The sequence below is a fragment of the Scyliorhinus canicula genome, chromosome 13 (assembly GCF_902713615.1).
Source record: "Scyliorhinus canicula chromosome 13, sScyCan1.1, whole genome shotgun sequence".
Taxonomy (NCBI): Eukaryota; Metazoa; Chordata; class Chondrichthyes; order Carcharhiniformes; family Scyliorhinidae; genus Scyliorhinus; species Scyliorhinus canicula.
Genome location: NC_052158.1, coordinates 12,023,101 through 12,048,153, shown reverse-complemented (window position 1 = coordinate 12,048,153; position 25,053 = coordinate 12,023,101). Strand labels below are relative to the sequence as shown.

The window sequence follows — 25,053 nt, the reverse complement described above, 5'->3', positions numbered from 1 at the left end:
ATTCCCAGGTTGGGTCACTGTCTGTGCAGAGTCTGCATCGTATCCGCGTGGATTTACTCCAAGTGCTCCGGTTTCCTCCCACAGTCCAAAGATGTGCAGGTTAGGTGGATTGGCCATGCTAAATTGACCATAATGTTCAAAATTGCCCTTAGTGTTGGGTGGGGTTAGTGGGTTATGGGGATAGGGGGGAGGTGTGGACTTGGGTAGGGTGCTCTTTCCAAGAGCCGGTGCAGACTCGATGGGCCGAATGGCCTCCTTCTGCACTGTAAAATTCCATGATTCTATGAAAGTGGTGGAAATACTCAGCAGGCCGGGGAGCTCGATAACGGAACTTACTCACTGCCCGAGCCCAAACTGAAGACAGCGAGTATCACAGCAGCAGCTGGTCTCCCACCTCCCCTCCCCTCCCCTCCTACTGAAAGTCAATGTGAGACTCACCGCTGAAAACCATGACAGTGAAATGTCCATCACCGTGAAGAAGGGAGAGAATTATGCGCCATATTATGTTTCGTTCACGTCCACTCATATCTTCTGCTTTCGCTTCTTCAACTACCTACAAAAACATTTTTCCGACACCCCGCCCCCGGAAAGATTCCCCGACCCCAGTTTGAGAATCACTGAACTGATTCATCTCAAACACGGTGATCTATCGCCACCTTCCGCCTGTGGAGCAACATTACAGGCGGGAAGGTCACCGGCTTCCTGCAGTTCACAGCTCATTCTACCCAGTAAGTTCCTCTCTATAATTGAGCTTCTATTTGTTTCTTCTCTCTCCCTCCTTCTTTCCCCCAGCCCCACAGAGGTCCTTGCTGATCTTTCAGTTCCCAGTTCCCATACAGGGTTTATACCCGGAATGTTAACCTGGTTTCTCTCTCCACCTGTGACCCACACTCATCAGTTTACAGCTGGCAGGAGACAGAGAGAGACGGTGTGAAATTATGGGATGGCAATGTTAGTGATTTTTAATCCCGCAGATTGTCAGTGGGCTGTAATTTTCCCCAGCAATATTCTTTCCTGGATCTAAGAAGGGAAAGAGTCAGTGAAAGTGTGGGTGAAAGTGTGGAGATGGGACATGTTGTCCGCATTGCAAAATGACACCTGTCCCCCTCATAGTCCAGGAAAACCCCGATCTTCCCGGGATTCTCACTCAGGGTGAGGAGGGTCGGTAAAGGGGAGGTGGAGGCAGAATAACCAATTTTGGAAATCACCCTCTCAATCCAGAATCCGGATTCAGCAGTCAGTTGAAATATTCCCTTCCTCTTGGTGGATTCTCGAGCCGCTCCAATTTTCAATTCGGTCTTCCCCCCCACCCCCACCTCCCAGTAATGTCTCCCTGATGAGTATCCCTCTGATCCCAGGACACAGGGCCAGGGATCAAACCTCTCCGGGGTGTCAGGGAGCGGCTGTGATTTGTCGCTAAATCTCACACTGGTCCGGTCCTCAGACAGGATGAGCCAGGGATTCGCTGTGTTCGGATCCAGAGTCAGAGAGGCTGGAGCTGAGGGAAAGTTAAAAAAAACAGTCAGTGATTTAGAGGGTTGAGAGTTAGAAGTGAGGAAGAATCCAGGAGGGAGTGGGAATTTGGGAAAAGATGGTGAAAGCAGAGAAGGGCCAGAGAGGGGAGTAGAGGAAATAGCAGAGTGAGGGAGCGGAGATAAAACGTGGGCAGGATGGAGATGAGGAGGAAGCATGAGAGGCAGGGAGGAATTTGAATTCAATAAAAAATCTAGAACAAAATCGAATGATGATCATGAAAGCGTTGTCAGATTTTGTAAATCTTTCCTGAGCGACTCTGACTCAATATGCCCTTTAGGGAACAAAATCTGCTGCCTTACCTAGTCTGGCCTTACATCAGACCCACAACAATGCGGTTGGCCTATAAAACATAAGGACCTGCACGGTGGTTAGCACCTCTGCCTCACGGTGCCGAGGATCTGAGGTCGATCTAGGCCCCGGGTCACTGTATGTGTGAAGTTTGCACATTCTCCCCAGGTCTGCATGGGTCTCACCCCCACAACCCAAAGACATGCAAGATAGGTGGTTGGTCACGCTAAATTTCCCCTTAATTGGAAAAAAAGATTTAAAATTTAAACAAAAAGAATGTTGTGCCAAACCACTAAAAGACCTAAATGAAACTAGATCGCCTATCCAGCATCGAATTGGGCACTGGGAATGACAACAGTAGATCCTGCAAAACCTTCCGTTGTAACATCTGGTCTTGTTTCATAAAATGGGAAATCTGTTTCACAGACCAGTTCTACAACAACCTGACATCGTCATATTTACAAAATCATACCTACGGTTAATGATGCAGATACCAGTATCACCACATATACTGCCATAGCACATAGGAACATAAGAATTAGGAGCAGAAGTAGGCAATTCAGCCCTTTGAACCTGCTCCACCATTCAATCAGATCATGGCTGATCTCTTCCTGGTCTCAAATCCACCTCCCTACCTGTTCCCCGTGTCCCTTTAACTCGTTTTTAAAATCAGAAATATATCAATCTCCTTCGTGAAACCATTTAATGATTCAGGCTCCACTGCACTATGGAAAAGCGAGTTCCACAAATTCACCACCTTCTGTGAGAAATAGTTCCTCTTCATCTGTTAGCATCAATGCTTCACAGCTCCAGGGTCCCAGGTTCGGTTCCCGGCTGGGTCACTGTCTGTGCGGAGTCTGCACGTCCTCCCCGTGTGTGCGTGGGTTTCCTCCGGGTGCTCCGGTTTCCTCCCACAGTCCAAAGATGTGCGGGTTAGGTGGATTGGCCATGCTAAATTGCCCGTAGTGTCCTAAAAAGTAAGGTTAAGGGGGAGTTGTTGGATTACGGCTATAGGGTGGATACGTGAGTTTGAGTAGGGTGATCATTGCTCGGCACAACATCGAGGGCCGAAGGGCCTGTTCTGTGCTGTACTGTTCTAAATTCTAAATTCTAAATCTCAGTTCTAAAACGACCACCTCTCAACCTATATCTGTGACCTTTTGTTCTAAATTACCCCATAATGGGGAACATTTAGTCTATGTTTACTTCATCAATTCCTTTTAGTATTTTATATACTCCAATCAGATCCCCTCTCATCCTTCTAAACTCCAGCAGGTATAAGCCCAAGCTGTTCAGTCTCTGCTCATACGTCAATTCCTTCATCCCCGGAATCAATCTGATGAACCTCCTCTGAACTGCCTCCAATGCCACCACATCCTTCCTCAAATAAGGAGACCAAAACTGGACACAATACTCCAGATGTGGTCTCACCAACACCCTATACAATTTCAACAGACACGTCTCTACTTTTATACACCAGTCCTTTTGCAATAACCGCTAACATTCCATTTGCCTTTTTTATTACATGCTGTACCTGCACACCGACTTTCTGCAATTCATGAACAAAGACACCCAGATCCCTCTGCCCAGACGCATTTTGAATCTGATTTCTATTTAGATGATTTACCTTTCTATTTTTTCAGCCAAAATCGATAACGTCACACTTATCCACATTGAACTCCATCTGCCAAATTTTTGTCCAATCTCAGAATCTAACTATAATTCATCTTTAAATTTTTTATCTCCTCTTCACTACCTGCTTTCCCACCTATTTTAGTACCATCCATAAATGTTGCTGTGTTACACTCTGTCCATGCTTGCAGATCATTTATATAAACAGTGAGATCTGAGGACTGAACCCTGCGATAACTCCGCTAGTTACAGTTCGCCAGCCAGAGAAGGACCCATTTATCCCAAACCTCTACTTTCTGTCTGTCAGCCAATGCTCAGTCCAATCTAGTACTCTACCATCAATCCCCTGTGATCTCACTTTCTGGATCAGTCTTTTATGCAGCACCTTATCAAACAGCTTCTGGACGTCGAGATATATCACATCTACAGGTTCCCCATTATCCACCTTGCTGGTTACACCCTCAAAGAACTCAAGGAAATTTGTCACGCATGACTTATCCTTCATAAAATCATGCTCACAATGATGGATTGAGCTTTGACTTTCCAAATATTCAGTTATCGCAACCTTACTGATTTATTCCAGCAACTTCCTCCCACAGAGGTCAAGCTACAGGTCTATAGTTTCCTTTCCTCTCTGCTGTTTTGAATAGGGGTGTCACATTAGTGTGTTCCTAATCCACCGGGACCCTTCCAGAATCCAGGGAATTCTGAAATATCATAACTAATGCATCCACTACTCCACTGCACCTCTTTTAATATTGGGGGTGCAGGTTATCTGGACCCAGAGACTTATCTGCCCTTAATCCCATCAGTTTATTCAATACGCTCCCTAGTGATGGTAATTGCACCCGGTTCCGCTGCATTAATTGCAATTTTTGGAATATTTTTATTATCTTCTACTGTGAAGACAGAGGCAAAATATTAGTTCAGTGCCTCCACCATCTCTGTGTTCCCCATTATTACCTCACCAGTATCATCCTCTAAAGGGTTAACATTTACTTTAGCTATTCTCTTCCTCTTCATACACTTACAGAAGCTCTTAGTATCAGTGTTTATGTTTTCTGATAGTTTCCTTTCATAGATCATCTTACCTCTTCTGATTTTATTTTAGTAGCCTTTTGCCGAACCTTAAAGATTTTCAAATCCTCCAGTTTACCACTCGCTTTTCCAGAATGGTATGCCCTAGTTTTTCCCTTTATGCCTTCCTTGACTTCCTTGTTTAGCCATGGAACTTTTTTCTCCCTTTTACAATTCCGCTTTCTCTCAGGAATGTACTTTGATCGAGAGGTGTTTAATATCTCCCTGAACATCCACCATTGTTCCTCAACTGTCCTACCCTCAATTATTTGTCCCCAGTGTGTTTGGGCCAACTCTTTCCTCGTGCCTATATAATTATATCTGCCCAATGCTAGAACTCAAGTATGGCACCCTGTCTTCTCTCACTCAATCTGCAAAACGTCGAGTTTTGCAATTAATGCTTCCCGTGACACGTGGCGTTATGGGGGGGGGGGGGGGGGGGGGGGTGATTGTTGTACGGTTGGGGGCAAAATACTTGACATCAGTCACTGGATCAAGGATTTTGTCTCCGTGGATTCACATCTCATAGAGCGCTGTGCACCCAATCCCTGGAATCCTTCCCGCCGGACGGGATTCTATTCGATTTTGGAAATTCTCTCAGCTAATATCAGCTTGCTAAAATTCATAAGTGCAATCGGAAAACACGTTTTCCATGATCAAATGTAGGACAAATGTGGATATTCCTCTCGCAGAAAAGCAGATCGTGGCAAAGTTGGAGTTGGAGTTGCATTATGTCTGGGCCGCCGAATACGTACGGCGGTAACTCCCCGCAGAGACTGCGAAACGTGCTTGGGATTCTGCAGCATTTATTGTTTTCATATCAGCGTTTTTCTCTGCAGTTGGCGAGAGGGAAATGTCTTATTGTTGTAACGTAGACTGAACCTTCCGACTTTGTTAGCTTTAGCTTTGTAGGAATGCGTGGACAAATCGTCAAGGTTAAATCACCCCCGTAAGCAAGGACTTAACAGCAAATCAGTATCAAATGATTCCTGAGCTTAAAAACAGTATCAACTGGTTCAATAGATTCATTGTGAAGAAATTGACGAATGTTTTTTTTCCCGCGCTGCTAGATGACATTCAACCTTTGTTTTCCTTTTTAAAAAAGGAATATAGAGTACCCAATTATTTTTTCCAATTAAGGGGCAATTTAATGTGGTCAATCCACCTACCCTGCCATCTGGGTTGTGGGGTTGAGACCCACGCAGACACGGGGAGAATGTGCAAACTCCACACGGACAGTGGCCAAGGCCAGGATTCGAATCTGGGTGAAATTGTCATCCTTAAAACTCGATGTGAACGGCATTGAAACTCATTAAGGGAATCTTGAAAATGATTCTGGCATCTTTGTGGGTTAGCGTTGTAATCAGGCGAGCCAGGACATTGGAACCCTGTGATTTTTAACAACATTTGAACGGCTATGGCCCTTGTAGCAGTCAAAAAAAGAATTTTGAAAACATTCATAGGGCCACTGTCTTGAGGGGTGCCATCGCCATTGACCACTCAGTGCTGACCATCTAGGCAGTCAGCAATCCCTGATAGCCACAGGCTTTGCCGTGATGCACAGATAAGACATCCCATCCCTTTGTATTTCGCTGTGCAGCCTGGCGTAGGTTAACGGGTGAGAGGTTACATTTCCCCATGAGCGTCTGATCAGCTCTCCAGGTATGAACAGGGAATGCGTAAGGCTTTACAGAATGATCTAACTGTTACGTCACAGAAGGAGGCCATTTGGCCCATCTTGTCTGCATCACTCTACAAGCACACATCATGATTTTGTGCCGTCCTCCTGTTTATTCCCCATACCCCTGAACATTGTTTTTATTCAAGTGATTACCTGATGCCCTCTTGAATGCTTCAATTGAACCTGCTTCCATTTTCAGGCAGAACATTCTAGACACCAGACACCTCTGTGAAAAATATTTTTCCCACAGCACATTTACTACTTTTAAATCTGTGCCCTCTCGTTCTCGAATCTTTTACGAGTGGAAACAATTCCTCCTTGTCTATTCTTTCTTTTTTTTAAAATAATCTTTATTGTCACAAATAGGCTGACATTAACAGTGCAATAAAGTTACTGTGAAAATCCCCTAGTTGCCACACTCCAGCACCTGTTCGGGTACCATGAGGGAGAATTCAGAATGTCTAAATTACCTAACAGCACGTCTTTCGGGACTTGTGGGAGGAAACCGGAGCACCCGGAGGAAACCCACGCAGACACAGGAAGAACATGAAGACTCCACAGAGACAGTGACCCAGGCCAGGAATCGAACCTGGGACCCTGGAGCTGTGAAGCACCGGTGCTAACCACTGTGCTACCATTCCGCCCTTTTCAGCCCATTCATTATTTTGCACATCTCAATCAAATCTCTTCTTCGTCTTCTTATTTCTAACCTTTACAATCTATAATTGAAGTCCCTCCTGAGAGGTTAGTGGGGGAAATTAATGCACATGGGACAGGGATTGATATGGATTCGAGTTTTTATACATAGAAGGGAAACAGAGAATGAGAAAAACTGGTATTTTGCAAGTGGCAGGTAGTGATGAGTGGGGTACCACAGGGATCAGGGCATGGGCCCCAGTTGTTCACAATATATATAAATGACCTGGAAAAGAAGCCAAATGTAACTATTCCAAGTTTGCTGAAGGCATACAAATGGGCAGAATTGTGATGTGCGAGGAAGATGCAAGGAAGGCTCAAGGTGATTTAACCAAGTTGAGCGAGCAGGAAAACACATGGCAGCTGCAGTCCACTTGGCTGAAAGTGAAGCTTGTCCACCACTGAAGTTAAATTGACTGGCCTGTAATTGCTGGGTCCACCATTGCACCATTGTTTAAATAAACATAGAACATAGAACAGTACAGCACAGAACAGGCCCTTCGGCCCTCGGTGTTGTGCCGAGCAATGATCACCCTACTCAAACCCACGTATCCACCCTATACCCGTAACCCAACAACCCCCCCCCCCTTTAACCTTACTTTTTAGGACACTACGGGCAATTTAGCATGGCCAATCCACCTAACCCGCACATCTTTGGACTGTGGGAGGAAACCGGAGCACCCGGAGGAAACCCACGCAGACACTGGGAGAACACGCAGACCCCGCACAGGGTGATAAATCTGTGGAAATCTTTGCCAAGAAGACTGTGGCAGCCAAATCACTGAGTGTCTTTAAGACAGAGATAGATAGGTTCTTGACCACTAAGGGGATCGGAGGTTATGGGGAGAAGGTAGGAAAATGAGGATGACAAACATATCAGCCATGATTGAATGGCATAGCAGACTCGATGGGCCGAGTGGGCTAATTCTGCTCCTATGCTTTATGGTCTTCTGGACTTTGCCATCTTACCTCCCTTTGAGCCCTGAGTTGCATCGGATTCCCTTGACCAGTTTCAGCTCAAAGCTTTATCTGTTTTGTCTGGGCTTTTCAACAAAGAGAATATCACACTATCCTGATAACTATCATGAGTTTCCAAGCTATAAACAACCCGTGTCACCAAGAGAAGGACAAAACTATCAGTTCTCCAGCAGGAGCCATCATGTGCACGTCTCACGCCCTGCGTTACATCACCAGAAGACAATCCCTAAAAAACCTTGTTTGTTTCAAATATATCACCTCTCATTCTCAAGCAAGTACAAACCCAATTTACTGAGGGGCTTACCCTAAAACTCCCCAATCTCCAGAAAGCCACCTCCCTCACTTTGAGTAACAGGTGCTGCGGCATAATATCAATGTGATAATGGAAAGAATTCCAGGTCCGTTTTTTCCTGATAGGCACAGGAGAAATCTCATGGATTGTCAGTGAGTAAATAGAGTTGAGGTAAAGATCAGTCATGGTTGAATCAAATTCCTGAAAATCACAGAATTTTAGAATGGTACAGCACTTTGTGTCCGGGCTAACCCTCTGCTTGATGCATTCACTGAAGAGGAAGGATGATGTCCCAATTTTCTTTTGAAAACTTTGATTGAATCTGTCTCCACCACAATCTCAGGCTGTTCCACCAATGAGAAATTTCTCACTTTCTATTTTATCCAGAATTCTCATTATTTTGAAATCCTCCAACAAATCTACTGAAAACATATATCTTTCTCTCCCCTATGGTGAATAACCAGATGTTCTCCAATCTCATCTCGTACCTGAAATCCCTCGGCAAATAAACCGTTCTCCCCGAAGCCTTTATATCCTTCCTAAATTGCACTGCCCAGAATTGGATAAGATAATCTAATAGTGTTCCAATCAGTGTCATATAGAATTTCCTTTGATGTGTATTTTTATTCAAGGTGAATATTCTGTTGCTGCTGAACTGCTTTCTCAAGATGAGCAAATTGTTCACAAATATCCCCAACTGCCCGTTCCTCCACCCGCTTAAAAATTGGACACTTTTGTTTACATTCTCTCTCTAATCCTCCCAACAAAATGTATCACTTCACATTTTCTGACATTACATTTAATCTGTCAAATATCTGTGCATTCCAGCAGATGCCTATACCCTCTAGATCTCCATCAGAGTTCACAGGACTTTCAGGTTTTGTGACGGTTATGCATTTTTAAATTGTGCCCAAGTTCACTTCAGGAATGTCAACCAGAAAAGGAGTGATCTTGGTACCGACCTCCGGGGAAGAACACTGTAAAACTTACTCCAGCCTGAAAAGTGACCATTCCTGAATTGTTCCCTGCTACTCAGCCATATTCATATTCATGCTGTCACTGCTCCCTTTATTGCATGGGTTTCAACTGTGCTTGTATGTCTCTTATGTGACACTTTTGTCAAATGCTTTAGGATGTCCAAGGACACCGCGTCAAATACATTACCCTTTCAATCCAACCTATTCCTTTGTTAGAAGACGTGGAATTGGTTAAATATTCACTGAGTATGGACTCTGGAACAATTTGTGGACAAAATAAAGAGCATAACTGGTTTCTCCTTCTTAGATATAATAATTAAATGTGTTCTCTTTTGAGAAAGCGGATTCCCTGGCCTATGTTGCCAGATTCTTTTTGTTCGCTTGAAGAACCACTTTTCAAATGCAATCATTTTTTATTTTTTTTAATTTTTTTTATAAATTTAGAGTACCCAATTATTTTTTCCAATTAAGGGGCAATTTAGCGTGGCCAATCCACCTACTCTGCACATTTTTGGGTTGTGGGGGCGAAACCCACGCAGACACGGGAAGAATGTGCAAACTCCACACGGACAGTGACCCAGAGCCGGGATCGAACCTGGGACCTCAGCGCCGTGAGGCGGTTGTGCTAACCACTAGGCCACCGTGCTGCCCTTCAAATGCAATCATGTGCATTACAATTATAGATGGTATAAAATTTGCAGAATATAGACAGGTTAGATGTACCTAGATCTTTAATAAAAATGTAAATATAACAGGTAATTACATACTAGTGACTTCAGGATTATTTCACTGATGTGGGCAGTGATGAGACAGAGCAGACAAACCAGAGATAAATGATAACTGAGACTCCACTAACATTCTAGTGCAGCAACTGAACTGCTTTTCATCTGGTTAAACATTATCTGTTAATGTCATACAAACCCCATCAGTTCACACATCATGTTCAATACAGACAGACTGTCAGATCAGTGTTCACAGCAGTGTCACATTATTTACATCTTTAAACTGTCTCAAGGCAGCTTCCTGTTTTAATGTAAAATAAAAACTCCCAGAAATACTATGTTCCTTTCCTACAATTTACATCTTGAAAATGAAAATCACTTATTGTCACGAGTAGGCTTCAATGAAGTTACTGTGAAAAGCCCCTAGTCACCACATTCCGGCGCCTGTTCGTGGAGGCTGTTACGGGAATCAAACCATGCTGCTGGCCTGCCTTGGTCTGCTTTCAAAGCCAGCGATTTAGCCCAGTGTGCTAAACAGCCCATCTTTAAGCAGGACATATTTAAGATAGGTTGATATATCCTTAAAAATGAAAGAAAATGAACAAACAAGCTTCCCTCTTTCTAATTTTAACGAAGAAATCACACTGGAGTGTGACAATATTTACAGACCTGTAAAAAAAGTGTAGTTTGTCAATGTTATTTAACCGCATGTACGAATACACTATCTGGAAACATGGTGAGAATGTGAAGTGAGTCAAACTGACTCACTTCACAATAAACAATATACAAAATAACTGGAGATTAATATAAACAGAGAATGATGGAAATACTCAGCAGGCCGGGCAGCTCGATAACGGCACTTACTCACTGCCTGAACCCAAACTGAAGACAGCGAGTATCACAGCAGCAGCTGGTCTCCCACCTCCCCTCCGGCCGACAGTGAATGTTAGACTCGCATCTGTGCTTCTCTCTCTCTCCCACATCCGTAGAAAAATATTTTTGGACTCCGTGGAAAATTTCCCCCGACTCTAGTTTGAGAATCACTGAACTGATTCATCTCAAACACGGTGATCTATCGCCACCTTCCGCCTGTGGAGCAACATTACAGGCAGGAAGGACACCGGCTTCCTGCAGTTACAGCTCATTCTACCCAGTAAGTTCCTCTCTACAATTGAGCTTCTATTTGTTTCTTCTCTCGTCCTTCTTCTTTCCCCCAGCCCTACAGAGGTCCTTGCTAATCTTTCAGTTCCGATACAGAGTTTAGACTGGGCTGGTTTAGCTCAGTGGTCTAGACAGCTGGCTTGTAATGCAGAACAAGGCCAGCAGCGCGGGTTCAATGCCTGTACCGGCTGAGGGAATTCTGAATTCTCCCTCTGTGTTCATGAACAGGCGCCGCAATGTGGCGACTCGGGGCTTTTCGCAGTAACCTTATTGCAGTGTTAATGTAAGCCTACTTGTGATAATAAAACAATACCCGGAATGTTAATCTGGTTTCTCTCTCCAACTGTGTCTGAGACCCATGCCCAGCAATTTACAGCTGGTAGGAGGCAGGGAGATGGTGTGAAATTATGGGATGGATCTGTTAGTGGCCTTTAATCCTGCAGATTGTCAGCGGGGCCGAGTTTTTCCTGTAAATATTCCGACCCGGACTAAAGATGGGAAAGATTCTCTCAGTGAAAGTGTGGGTGAAAGTGTGGAGATGGGACATGTTGTCCACATTGTAAAATGACACCTGTCCACCCTCATAGTCCAGGAAAACCCCGATCTTCCTGGGATTCACATTCGGGGTGAGGGTGGTCCATGAGGGGGAAGTGGAGACAAAATAACCAATTCCGTGAATCAGCCTCACAATCCAGAACCCGGATTCAGTTGGAATGCTTCTTTCCTCTCGGCAGATTCTCGGGCCACTCCCGTAACCCACTTAATCTTCCCTCCCACCCCCGCCTCCCAGTAATGTCTCCCTGATGTGAATCCCTCTGATCCCAGGACACTGACCCAGGGATCAAACCTCTCCGGGGTGTCAGGGAGCGACTGCTGTTTGTCTCCGAGTCTCACACTGGTCCGGTCCTCAGACAGGATGAGCCGTGTTCAGATCCAGAGTCAGAGAGGCTGGAGCTGTGGGAAAGGAAACATAACACAGTCAGTGATTTAGAGAAAGGGAATGAAATGAAATTAAATGAAAATCACTTATAGTCACAAGTAGGCTTCAAATGAAGTTACTGTGAAAAGCCCCTAGTCGCCACGTTCTGATGCCTGTTTGGGGAGGCTGGTATGGGAATTGAACCATGCTGGTGGCCTGCCTTGGTCTGCTTTCAAAGCCACCGATTTAGCCCTGTGCTAAACCAGCCCCTATTTTCTAGCATTCCACTCCGTATGGTTCACAATGTCTGTCTTTGTATTTACATTGTGTATTTATCATTTGTCCTAGGTCCTGCGTAGAGAGGGGACAGGGTGTGAGGAGTGATACAGAACCCCAAAGAGAATGGGGAATATGGAACAAAATCATGAGAGGGAGATAAAGGCAGAGAGACTAGTGGAGGAGAGAGCAGAGTGAGGGAGAGAAAACATAGGCAAGGGTGAGGTAGGAGAGAATCACGAGAGACACAGAGGAATTTGAATTTCAATTCAATAAAAGAAATCTAGAACTAACAGTCGAGCCATGAAAATATTGTCAGTTTTCATAAAAACCCATCTCTCCTAATCACGCTGTTCAGGGAAGGAGATCGTTCCTCCTTATTGGCTCAGGCCCAACATGCTCATGAGGGTGGCAAGGACACAGAATGCACTCTGGGTGGAGAGCCACCACCAAGAGTGCCTCAGTAGTACCACCACAGACTGAGCTGGCCGCCCATAACTGCGAGACTGGATCTGTGACAGGTCGTGAGTGAAGGAACAAGATGGAAACACAGACTAACCCTCATCCTAAGTAACCTACCTGCCGCAGATCCATCTGCCATGACAGTATGGGTAGGAGAGATAACTGAACGGCCCTTGAGACTATACATTCACCATAGGAAGGAGCAGTACCCCGAAAGCTAGTGATTCGAAACAAATCTGTTGGTCGTTAACCTACGTAAGACTATTTATGGTCCTTGAGAAGACAACGGCTTTGCGTGTTGAGGATGTCCACCATTTTGTTCTTCGGCACTATCACCAATGCTAAATGGGACAGACCTAAAACAAGTGTAACAAGTCCAGACTATGCATTCGTGAGGCACTGTTGGCCATCAGCAGCAGCAGCAGAATTGTACTCAACCACAATGTGTAACCGTATGACCTGGCATATCCCCCACTCTATCACTACTAGCAAACCAAGCATCAACCTGGTTTAAGAAAAAAGGGCAGGAGGACATGGCAGGAAGAATACCAGGCATACCTATAATAAAGTAAACCTGGAGGTTAGTTTGGCGCTTCTGGAAAACCTCTGTCCTTGGTCCGTGGACGCAGACATCAATGTGTGAATTATGTAACAAATTGATAACGGCAGCACAGTACCACAAATGGATAGCACTGTGGCTTCACAGCACCAGGGTCCCAGGTTTGATTCCCCGCTGGGTCACTGTCGGTGCGGAGTCTGCACGTTCTCCCCGTGTCTGCGTGGGTTTCCTCCGGGTGCTCCCACAGTCCAAAAACGTGAAGGTTAGATGGATTGGACATGATAAATTGCCCTTCCTGACCAAAAAGGTTAGCAGGGGCAGAGGTTATTGTGTTACGGGGATAGGATGGAAGTGCGGGCTTAAGTGGGTCCGTGCACACTCGATGGGCCGAAAGGCCTCATTCGGCACTGTATGTTCTAACTCATCATTGCTGAAAAATTGGGCAATTCCTGATTCATACAATTATGTCACTTAGCAAGATTGCGATGGATGGCAGAGATTCGTTAAAGTTTGAATGCATTGATGAGGCCAGACAGGGAAATGCACAAATAGCCTCTCTGTAGAGTAGACGGGCTTGTTTATTTCACTGATGAGTCACACCACATTGGCCCAGGGGTGTGGGAGGCCTTGGACTGCATTCCACCTGGCACGTTGGGCGAGGTGAAATTCGGTAACCGGCCCTTGTCCCTAATTGGCAGCTATTAACGTTTATCGGACATTCTCTGGCCGAGGGCTCCGAATGTAGAACGACAACAACTTTGGGATGCAGACCACCCCCCTCACCCCACCGGTTCATGACCATATTATTCAGCCCCAGGTTTCGCTATCTGATGTGCTACAGAACAAATGTAAAGTCTATTTTGCGTCACTGCCTAGTTTATCAGATTCTACTCTTCCTCTTAAAGCCTTCCAACTTAATGCAAGTTTATTCCCATTGGCTTTCAAGACACGATGTGGAGATGCCGGCGTTGGACTGGGGTGAGCACAGTAAGAAGTCTTACAACACCAGGTTAAAGTCCAACAGGTTTGTGTTGGACAAACTTTCAAGACAGTTCGCCACTGCACTGCGGACCTCTGAGCTGTGCACTCCGGTCATAACACCCCACTTCCCCCCTCCCCCACTGTTATACAAAATAGGTATCCAGTATTGCCACACTGAACAGAAGGAGAAGCCAAAAGCAATACTTTGCAGCGGAGCTGATCTGAAATAAAAGCCGAATAAAGGCCAAAGCGACGTGAAATGGCAACTTTCTCTCTCTGTCTCCACAGATGTTAACAGGCCCCTTTCAGCACGTTTTTGTTTTTATAAAGTACAAGGAGAAGCCTTAAACGTGCAGACAGTTGATTTGTGGCCTCAATCTAATCTCGGTCTTCCAACGGATGGTGATGAATGAGATGTGCAAGCCCCATCCAGAGAAACAGTCTGTAGAATGATCTAATCCGTGGTTTGAGAGGAACCACTGGAAACCCCATTGAAACTTACAAGCGAGCCTGGATAGAGTAGAACCAGAGGACACCATCTCACCATCTCAGACTAAAGGGATGTTCCTTTAAAACAGAGTTGAGGAGGTATTTCTTCAACCAGAGATCTGTGGAGCTCTGTCGCAGAAGGTAGTGGAGGCCAAATCACTGTTGTCTTTAAGACAGAGATAGATAGGTTCGTGATTAATAAGGGGTTCAAGGGTTACAGGGAGAAGGCAGGAGAATTGGGATGAGGAAAAATATCAGCCATGTTTGAATGGCAGAGCAGACACAATGGGCCGAGTGGCCTAATTCTGCTCCTCTGTCTTATGGAAACAATATATGAAGTTTACTTTCTCGATTTATTTATGCCAATATTTAGACCATAAATGCTATCGTCAAAGCACCAAACTTCACCATTATCACAAGGCTGTTCACAAATTGACTCGTTTTCCACATTTCAACCGCAAGTCTTCCTCAAACACACCACGCCGTGGACGAGGCCGAAGGCGCATTTCACCGCTAAATTCACCCCCACCGCACCACACCGAAGGCCTTACTGGAGCTGTCAGTAGATTTCCTGTTCCCCCTTAAAGGATCATCTTTCCCACACTGTAAAAGTGGACAACAAAATGTACTGAATGGATTGGGATTCTAATCAAATTCATGGAGTGAGTTCACTGCCTCACTATCTGCCCGGTCAATGGGATCACTCAGAAAATCAACCTCACTTATTCTAAACCGCTTTGTGAATCTCACTTGATGTTACCGTTCTCTTTTTTACACTATGTCACTGTGTTAAACCTGTGGACATTCATCTTCTCTACTTTATTGAACCTTGAACATTTCAATAAATTCACCTCTGCTCCCTGATTCTCCTGGAGCTCTGACACCTAACTGGTGTCTTCCACCATGAAGACTGATGGAAAGTAACTATTCAGTTCCTCTGCCATTTCTTTGTTTCCTATTAAGACTTCTCCTGCCATATTTCCCAGTGGTCCAATGTCTATTTTCTCTTACCTTTTATATATTGAAAAAAACCTCTTCCTATCTTCTTTTCTATTACCAACTAGCTTGCACATATTTCATCTTCTCTCCCCTTATTACTTTGTTAGCTGTCCCCTGCTTGTTTTTAAAGGCTTCCCAATCCTCTGGCTTCCTACTAATCATCGCCATTTTTGTATGATTTTTCTTTTGCTTTTATGCTGTCCTTGACTTCCCTCATCAACCATGGATGCCTTGTCCTCCCCTTATCATGTTTCCTCCTCCTAGGGATGAATTTCAGTTGTGCCTCGTGAATAACCCCCAAAATCTCCTGCTAGTGCTGTTCCACTGTCTTGCTGCTAGGCTCCTTTTCCAACCAACTCTGGCCAGCTCCTCTCTCATGTCTTTCTAGTTACCTTTATTTAATTGTAATATCATTACATCTGATTCCAGCCTCCCCCTCTCAAACTGCAGGGTAAATTTTATCATATTAAGGGGTCCTTCACCTTAAGTTCCCGAATAAAGTCTGCCTCATTACACATCACCAAACCCAGAATTGCCTGTTCCCAGTAGGCTCTGTCACCAGCTGCTCCAAAAAACATCTCTTACACATTCCACAAATGCCTTTTCTTGAGATCCACTACCAACATGATTTTCCAAGTACACTTCCATATTGAAGTTCCCCATAGAACATAAATCAGTACAGTACAGAACAGGCCCTTCGGCCCTCGATGTTGTGCCGAGCAATGATCACCCTACTCAAACCCAGGTATCCACCCTATACCCGTAACCCAACAACTCCCCCCCCCCCCCCCCCTTAACCCTACTATTAGGACACTACGGGCAATTTAGCATGGCCAATCCACCTAACCGGCACATCTTTGGACTGTGGGAGGAAACCGGAGCACCCGGAGGAAACCCGGGGAGGACGTGCAGACTCCACACAGACAGTGACCCAGCCGGGAATCGAACCTGGGACCCTGGAGCTGTGAAGCATTTATGCTAACCACTATGCTACCGATGATTATTGTGACATTGCCTTTTCTACATGCCTTTTCTATCTCCTGATTTATTTTCTGCCCCACATCCTGATTACTGCTAGGGGCCTATACATAACTCCTATTAGAGTCTTTTTACCTTTGCAGTTCCTCAACTTTACACACAGAGATTCTATGCCTTCTGATCCTTTTTCGCTCCTTGCTATTGATGTACCTCAATTCCTTACCAACAATGCAACCTTGCCCCTTTGCCCATCTGCCTGTCCTTTTGATAGGACACATATTCTTGTATATTTAGATCCCAGCCCTGATCCCCTTGCAGCCACGTCTGTGATTTAGCCACTAAATTTATATATTTTTTTCTATAAATTTAGTATACCCAATTAATTTTTTACAATTAAGGGGCAATTTAGCAATGCCAATCCACCTAGCCTGCACATTTTTGGGTTGTGGGAGTGAAAACCACGCAAACACGGGGAGAATGTGCAAACCCCACACAGACAGTGACCCAGAGCCAGGATCGAACCTGGGACCTCGGTGACGCGAGGCTGCAGGGCTAACCCACTGCACCACCGTGCTTACCTTAACCACTGGATTTATAATCGGAAAAAATTATAATCACTCCCAACTGCGACTTGGAAATATATCGCCTTTCCTTCACTGTCGCTGGGGCAACATCCTGGAATACCCTCCCTTTACAGCATAGTGGGTGTATCAACACCTCAAGGATTTCAGTGGTTCAAGAAATAAGCTCACCGCCACCTTTTGGGCAATTAGGGATGGGCAATAAATTCTGTCCTAACCACCGACGCCCACATCCCATAAATTAATTTTAAAAAGAAGAGTTTTACCAGGGTTAATGGAGTTTATCATTTCTCTCCACGCTGTGTACTGTAAAGGGCCTTTGAACTTTCCGATAGACAGGGCAGCAGCAGATACCGAGAATGTTAGAGTGTCATCACTGAGCCTGCATATAATAATCAGTTAATGTCAGAATATTTGGTAAATGATGCAAATGGTCAAACTATGAAATTAAATTAAATGAAAATCGCTTATTGTCACAAGTAGGCTTCAATGAAGTTACTGTGAAAAGCCCCTAGTCGCCACATTCCGGTACCTGTTCGGGGAGGCTGGTACTCGAATTGAACCCACGCAGCTGGCATTGTTCTACACTGCAAACCAGCTGGTTTAGCCCACTGTGCTAAGCGAACTATCCTAACATTTAAACCTAACAGGTTTAAGTAATATCATGTTGGAGCAAATTGATAGAAAATTAAATATTAATCTTGTTTCTTTAACTGCAAAATATAACTTCAAAATTCCAGGGCAGGGAATGGAAACACTCATGTCAAGAAAACGATTCCTAGCCTGATAATAGACTAGTTACCGCAATTAATATCTCTTTTTGAAGCCCGGTCTGAATTTTTCCTTTCTAAGTTCTAATGCCCCTGTGCAGCAGCTTGGGATTTTTTTATGTTTTAAAGGTGCTGCATAAATACACATTGTTGCTCTTGTAGTTGTTGTGGGGACAAAATAAGGCTGAATTATAGTATAGTACTGGAACATGGTCCCATTAATGATATGTCACCGTGTTAATGAATGCAGCATTCGAGAACAGTTAATAATCACTGTATTAAAATGTGTTATTGTGTATTAAACGCAAACAGAGTATTTGATATCCAACTAAGAAATCTTTTCAAAATTATTTGTAAGCAGGGGGAAAATCAGCTAAAAACCAACGCAACACAATTCAGAATTGTTTTGACTTAACTCTAAAGTTTCGATAAAGATGTCCTACCTTCTCTTCTGATGAGCTGCCTCCTGAAATAAATCAATCACAAATAATAAGGGTGGTAGTAACAGATTTTGGAAGGCGATAGACAGGATGCTGAAATGGATACACACTGGGCAGATGTGATTTGACATTGAAGTGTAAAGAGGTGCATTTTGGAAGGATAATTGAAGAGAGACTAAATAAACCTAATACTCCAATTTAAAAGGAATACAGGAACAGAGAGATCTGGCGGATCAAGTGCAAAAAGCTTCAGGATAATTGGGAAAATATTAGTGTTTTATTTTCGTAATTAATTGTGATTCACTGGAACGTGTTTGCTGACATGGTGGAGAAAACAGCTTCAATGATGCGTTTCCCAAGGAATTCATAGATGTATCTGTAAAGGAAACAATTGCCCCCAATCAGGGGAAAGAGCCCGGGCAGTGGAACTAACTGGAGATCTCTATCACTGACCCGGCACAGACAAGATGGAGAGTACTGTTTCCCCCTGTGCTGTCGAATTGACGATATTATTGAGATGATCTTTGTGTCAGATACTGGAACTCAACATCAATCCGGCTCACAGATACAGTGACTCTCACACCCACCGTATTAGACACACCCACAACAAGGAAATGGAACTGCATTATAATGTCAATTCCAGGAGGAAATTACACTAATGGAGCAAGGAAATCATTCCAAACAAGTGTCCTGACCGGGACAACTCATTTCTGGGAGGTTACTTGTATTCCTGAGATTCTCCAATGTGGAGACGGTTAGTTCAGTGATAAGGACCAGAAATTGACAAAGTCGCTTTAGTTCTGCTTGGATTTCAGAAAAATAAATGCTACATTAACTTCACAGTTATCCGTTATTTTGTGACTGTGAAGTTTCACTGAACAGACCCGCAATATATTCCCTCACCTTCAGAAATATCAGCTCGTTTTTTTGCTCCATCTGTTTCTGCAACTTGGAGAATTTCTCCTCAATAGAATTTAAATTCTCCTGAATCACTCGAAGGTTTTTCTCCATTGTTTCTAGAATCCTCTCCTCTTCTTCCCTGAGATCTCTGAGTAAACGCTGCTCTTTCTCAGTGAGAATCTGGTGCATTTTACTGAACTCGGATGTGATGTGGGTCTGCAGACTGCCATGTTCACACTGAGCACTTCCTGATTCAAACCGGTTTTAAATTCGGTGTTACTCCATTCCTGAACATCTTCAGTTGCGCGATTTCCTGATGACGTTCAATGCAGTACGCAATATTATTATAAATTAATCTATGTCCTCTGGATTTTCACTCAGGTTGATGAAACCTTGTGCAGTGTGAAGGATACACGGAGTAAGAGACCGCAGGGGAATAAGTGAATCCTGTCGGGGTTGAGTTGGGCTCCAGGGGATGTTGACAGTGGAGAGAGAGCGAGCGAGAGAGGGCGGAGATGGGCGGAATCAATATGTCATTGCATTTGACACCAGTGCGAACTCGCTGCCGATGGCAAACCCTTTGGTGAAACTACGTTCAGGTTTCAAGCCCATGAATTGAATTGTACTCACGATTATAGAATTTGCCCCCCAAAAAACTCCTCAATGTAAAGGCCGTCATTTTGGGCGATAGGTTCAGAAAAGCAGGGTGGAGTGTGGGGTGTGGTTTTAGTTGCTCGATATCGATTAAAACTTTGACTTTTATAACGCTTTCCACCCTGCCTTGGCGTTTTCTAAGCTTAGTGGTTGTTGCAATGTTGGATAATCCATCGGTCTACTTTAGAGCAAGTCTGATATCTGTGTTAAAGGATCTGGAATGCGATCTATCGCTTAGATAGATATAAATGGATACAATATAATTGGGATTATGGAGACATGACTGCAGGGTGACCAGGAATGGGAACTGAATGTCCGAGGGTATACATTATTTAGGAAGGATAGGCATAAAATAGAAGGAGGTGACGTGGCACTGCTGATTAAAGAGGAAATTAACACAATGGTGAGAAAGAATATTAGTTCTGTCAATATGGAGTCTGTGTGGGTAGAGTTGAGAAATACCAAGGGGCAAAAAACATTAGTGGGTGTCATATGTAACGCCCTAAACTGCAATGGTGATGTTGAGAATGGAATTAAACACAAAATTAGAGATGCACGTAACAAGGGAACATCGGTGATCGTGGGTGATTTTAATCTGCACATAGATTGGGCAAATCAAACTGGCCACAATGCCTGGAGTGTATACGGGATAGTTTTCTTGACCAATATGTGGAGGAACCAACTAGAGATCAGGCCATCATAGACTGGGTTCTGTGTAATCATAGATTATCATAGAATTTACAGTGCAGAAGGCGGGCATTCGGCCCATCGAGTCTGCACCAGCTCTTGGAAGAGCACCTAGCCAAGGTCAACAGCTCCACCTATCCCCATAACTCAGTAACCCCACCCAACACTAAGGGCAATTTTGGACACTAAGGGCAATTTATCATGGCCAACCCACCTAACCTGCACATCTTTAGACTGTGGGAGGTAACCAGAGCACCCAGAGGAAACCCATGCACACATGGGGAGGATGTGCAGACCGCACAGACAGTGACCCAAACCCGGAATTGAACCTGGGACCCTGGAGCTGTGAAGCAATTGTGCTATCCACAATGCTACCGTGCTGCCCATAGAATCATAGAATCTGCAGTGCAGAAGGAGGCCATTCGGCCCATCGAGTCTGCACCGGCTCTTGGAAAGAGCGCCCTACCCGAGCCCACACCTCCACTCTATCCCCATAACCCAGCAACCCCACCCAACACTAAGGGCAATTTTGGACACTAAGGGCAATTTATCATGGCCAGACTACCTAACTTGCACATCTTTGGACTGTGGGAGGAAACCGGAGCACCCGGAGGAAACCCACTCACACACGGGGAGAATGTGCAGACTCCGCACAGACAGTGACCCAAGCCGGGAATCGAACCTGGGACCCTGGAGCTGTGAAGCAATTGTGCTAACCACCGTGCTGCTGGGTGAATTTAATCTGCACATAGATTGGGCAAATGAAACTGGCCACAATGCCCAATCTAATGAGAAGGGAATCATTGCCAATCTGGCTGTGCGAGACCCCTTGGGGGATGAGTGACTATAACATGATAGAATTTTTTTATCAAGCTGGAGAGTGAAGTAGTTGATTCAGAGACTAGGATGCTGAATCTTTATAAGGGAAACTATGAAGGTATGAGGCGTGAGTTGGCCTTGATAGATTAGGAAGAGTTACTTAAAGAGATGACAGTAGGTAGGCAATAGCAAAAATTCACGGAACGCAAACATTCACGCAAAGATAAATGTAGGCCCCCAACAGACAGAAACAGGGGAATGTATAATAATGGACAAATAAATGGCTGAACAATTGAATACATACTTTGTATTCTTCACAATAAATGACACAAATCAGATACCAGAAATGTTGGAGAATGAAAGGTTTAGTGAGAGGGAAGAACTGAGGGGGATCAATATTAGTGGAGAAATGATGCTGCAAAAATTGATAGGATTGAAGGCAGATAAATCCCCAAGGTCTGAGAATCTGCATACCAGAGTGTTTAAGGAGATGGCTCTCGAAATGGTGGATGAATTGGTGGTCATCTTCTGTGATTCTATGGATTCTGGAACTGTCCCTGCAGATTGGAGGGTAGCTAATGTCATCTAATATTCAAAAATGGAGGTCGAGAGAAAACAGAGAATTATCGACCAATAAGCCTAACATCGGTATGAGGAAAATTCTTGAACCATTATCAAGCACTTTTTAGCAAAACATTTAGAAAGTAGTGGCAGGATCAATCACAGTCAACATGGATTTATGAAGGGGAAATCAGGCTTGGCAAATCTGTTGCAATTCTTTGCGAATGCAGATAGTACAGTTGACAAGGGGGAGCCAGTCGATGTGGTGTAGCTGGACTTTAAGAAGACCTTTGACACAGTCCTGCATAAGAGATTATTGTGCAAGATTTAAGTGCATCAGATTGGGGAAGTATATTGAGGTGGATAGAAAACAGGTTGTTAGAGAGGAAACAAAGAGTAGGAATTAATGGATCCTTTTCAAACTGGCAGGGGTGCCACAGGGATCAGTGCTTGGACCCCAGATATTCACAACATATATTAATGATTTGGACGAGGGACCAAAATGTAACATCTCAAAGTTTGCAGATGATACCAAGTTGGATGGGAAGGTGAACTGTGACGAGGATGCAGAATCCAGCCCGCTGACAGACTCAGGGGTCCCATTCCTTTTTAGGCATGTTAGTTTTTCCCTTGAAGACATTTATTGTTCAGTATCCTGTTGACTCCTTATGGCTGGTCATAAAATTAAAGACAATAAATGTCTTCATTTCCACATTTCCCATCAAACCAGAAAAGTGTCCTTTCTTTGCTGGCCATTTTGTATCAGTCTGTAAATGGCTGGCCACAATACATCCTTAGCTCTCTTCAAAAAGCTTTTGTGTTTGATCCACCTGGAACATTCCACATTTTTAATACTGCAACGGTTTCTGAATAGTCAGACACCTCCTTTTTGCCTTCCCAGTGCCCAGTCCTGCCTTTTTGAGCAGGATATCCATGATTATTGAACAACAGTATAATAATCTGATTGAAACATATACAATCCCAAGGTGAACTTGGCAGTATGGACATTGAGATAATGTTACGTTTAAAGAAGGTGTTAGAATCAGAGGCACAATTAAAACAGAAATGGCAGATTACTTTCCCTCTCAGAGGGTTATTAGTCTTAGATTTCACTTTATGTTCACTGGTTTTCGTTTCTAACACTACTTCCTGTTTTTATTCCCTCTGAATATGTCCCATTGCTCCACCTGCCCCAAAATCCAAAGAATCTAGAAGCTTCCTTCTTGCACCAACTCCCTTGCTGTGCATTTCATAGTCATACAGTCAGAGAATTTACAGCGCCGAAAGAGGCCATTTGGCCCATTGATTTGGTGCCAAATTGGCGCCCGCTGTGATTTCAGCATCGGAACAGATTCTCTGTTCAATCATGTTTCCCAATTTCCACATCGACCAAAAGAGTATCCCACCCTTAATGTTTCAGATCAATGACCTTTCAAAAGAACTTAATTTTGCCATGTACAGGCTTTGGAATATTCTTGCGATGACAGAGGTGTTTTGCAAATACATGTTGTTTGTTAATGTTGTTAACTGTCAGCAGGCATTCAGTTGTTCATCTGAGTTTGAAAAAACATACAGTCAGGGATTGAGTGCTCATTAGCTAGACAAGGAAAGGAGTGTACTCAGTCATCCCATTCATGTACAAAGCAGCAAGATGGAGGAGATCATTCAGATACGTGCAAAGAAATTCATTCAGTTTTCCCACCTGCTAACATCCTATTTTAGTTCAAATAATTTGATACGTGATCAGTACATTCTTACTGGAGAGGGGTTACTTTAATACAGTATGCATGGGAAGAAATTCTCTTGTTCATCCCAACTATAGGTACACTGGTGAATCACATGTAACTGTTGGATTTTGCTTGTATTGCCTCTCCTTTGGGGATGCTGGATTCTGCACAATTTCCCATTCTCCTATTTCTTGTGGATGATGGAAGTTCTGTGCATTCGGGTTCTGTGCAATTTGATTCCTAATTTTTTTGATTAGACCTGCGGTCCCAGTCTTGATAGAAATGTTCAAAATCATGAGGGCTGGACAGAGTAGTATAATAATAATAATCATTATTGTCACAAGTAGGCTCACATTAACACTGCAATGAAGTTATTATGAAAAGTCCCTCGTCGCTACATTCCGGCACCTGTTCGGGCACACTGAGGGAGAATACAGAATGTCCAAATGACCTAACATCATGTCTTTCGGGACTTGTGAGAGGAAATCGGAGCACCCGGAGGAAACCCACACAGATATGGGGAGAACCTTCAGACAGACAGTTGGGAGAAAGTCTGGTCCCCCTTGTAAAAATATAAAGACCGAGAGGGGACAGACTTAAAGTGATTAAGCGTTGGCATGGTGGCACAATGGTCAGCACTGCCCTCAGCAGCAGGGACCCGGGTTCAATTCCAGCCTTGGGTCACTGTCTGTGTGAAGTTTGTATATTCTCCCAGTGTATGCGCAAGTTTCCTCCAGTTTCCTCCCACAGTCCCAAGATATGCGGGTTAGGTGGATTGACCATGCTAAATTGCTACTTAGTGTCCCGGGAAGTGCAAGTTAGGTTATGGGGTTAAGGGATGATGGGGGAGTGGACATGGGTAAAGTGTTCATTTGAAGAATTGGTGCAGACTCGATGGGCCGAATGACCTCCTTCTGCACTGTAGGGATTCTATGATTTGCACAGAGAAGTAAATATAATGTGAGAAAAAAATATTTTCACTGAAGGAGTGGTTAGGATCTGGAATTCACTGCCTGGAAAGTGTGGTGGTCAGGTGCAATCAAGGAGTTCAAGCGGGCATTCGATGATTATTTGAATAGAAACCTTGTGCATCGGTACAGGAAAAAGCAGGGGAATGAATGGCACTCTGTTATGATGTTTATTTGCAGATCTGTTGGGGACAGGATGGGCCGAATGGCTTCCTTCTGTGTCGTCACAATTCTGTCATTCAA

The 25,053-nt window shown here is 44.2% G+C and overlaps 1 protein-coding gene across 2 annotated transcripts; it reads right to left on the bottom strand.

Moving 5' to 3' along the window:
* Positions 1-253: 253 nt before the first annotated feature.
* Positions 254-19,865, bottom strand: LOC119975439 (E3 ubiquitin-protein ligase TRIM69-like). 2 transcript variants are annotated; one of them, XM_038815092.1, is made up of 4 exons: positions 19,398-19,865; positions 18,498-18,520; positions 17,551-17,666; positions 254-1,498 (listed from the first exon to the last, which is right to left on the bottom strand). In XM_038815092.1, exons 1-4 carry the CDS (start codon positions 19,581-19,583, stop codon positions 963-965), a joined length of 861 nt encoding a protein of 286 aa, XP_038671020.1. In that variant the 5' UTR covers positions 19,584-19,865; the 3' UTR covers positions 254-962. The 2 variants fall into 2 exon arrangements, with proteins under 2 accessions (XP_038671020.1, XP_038671021.1); XM_038815093.1 differs by lacking the exon at positions 254-1,498 and adding an exon at positions 11,748-11,994 and having other exon boundaries at positions 19,398-19,852.
* Between the last annotated feature and the right edge of the window lie 5,188 nt (positions 19,866-25,053).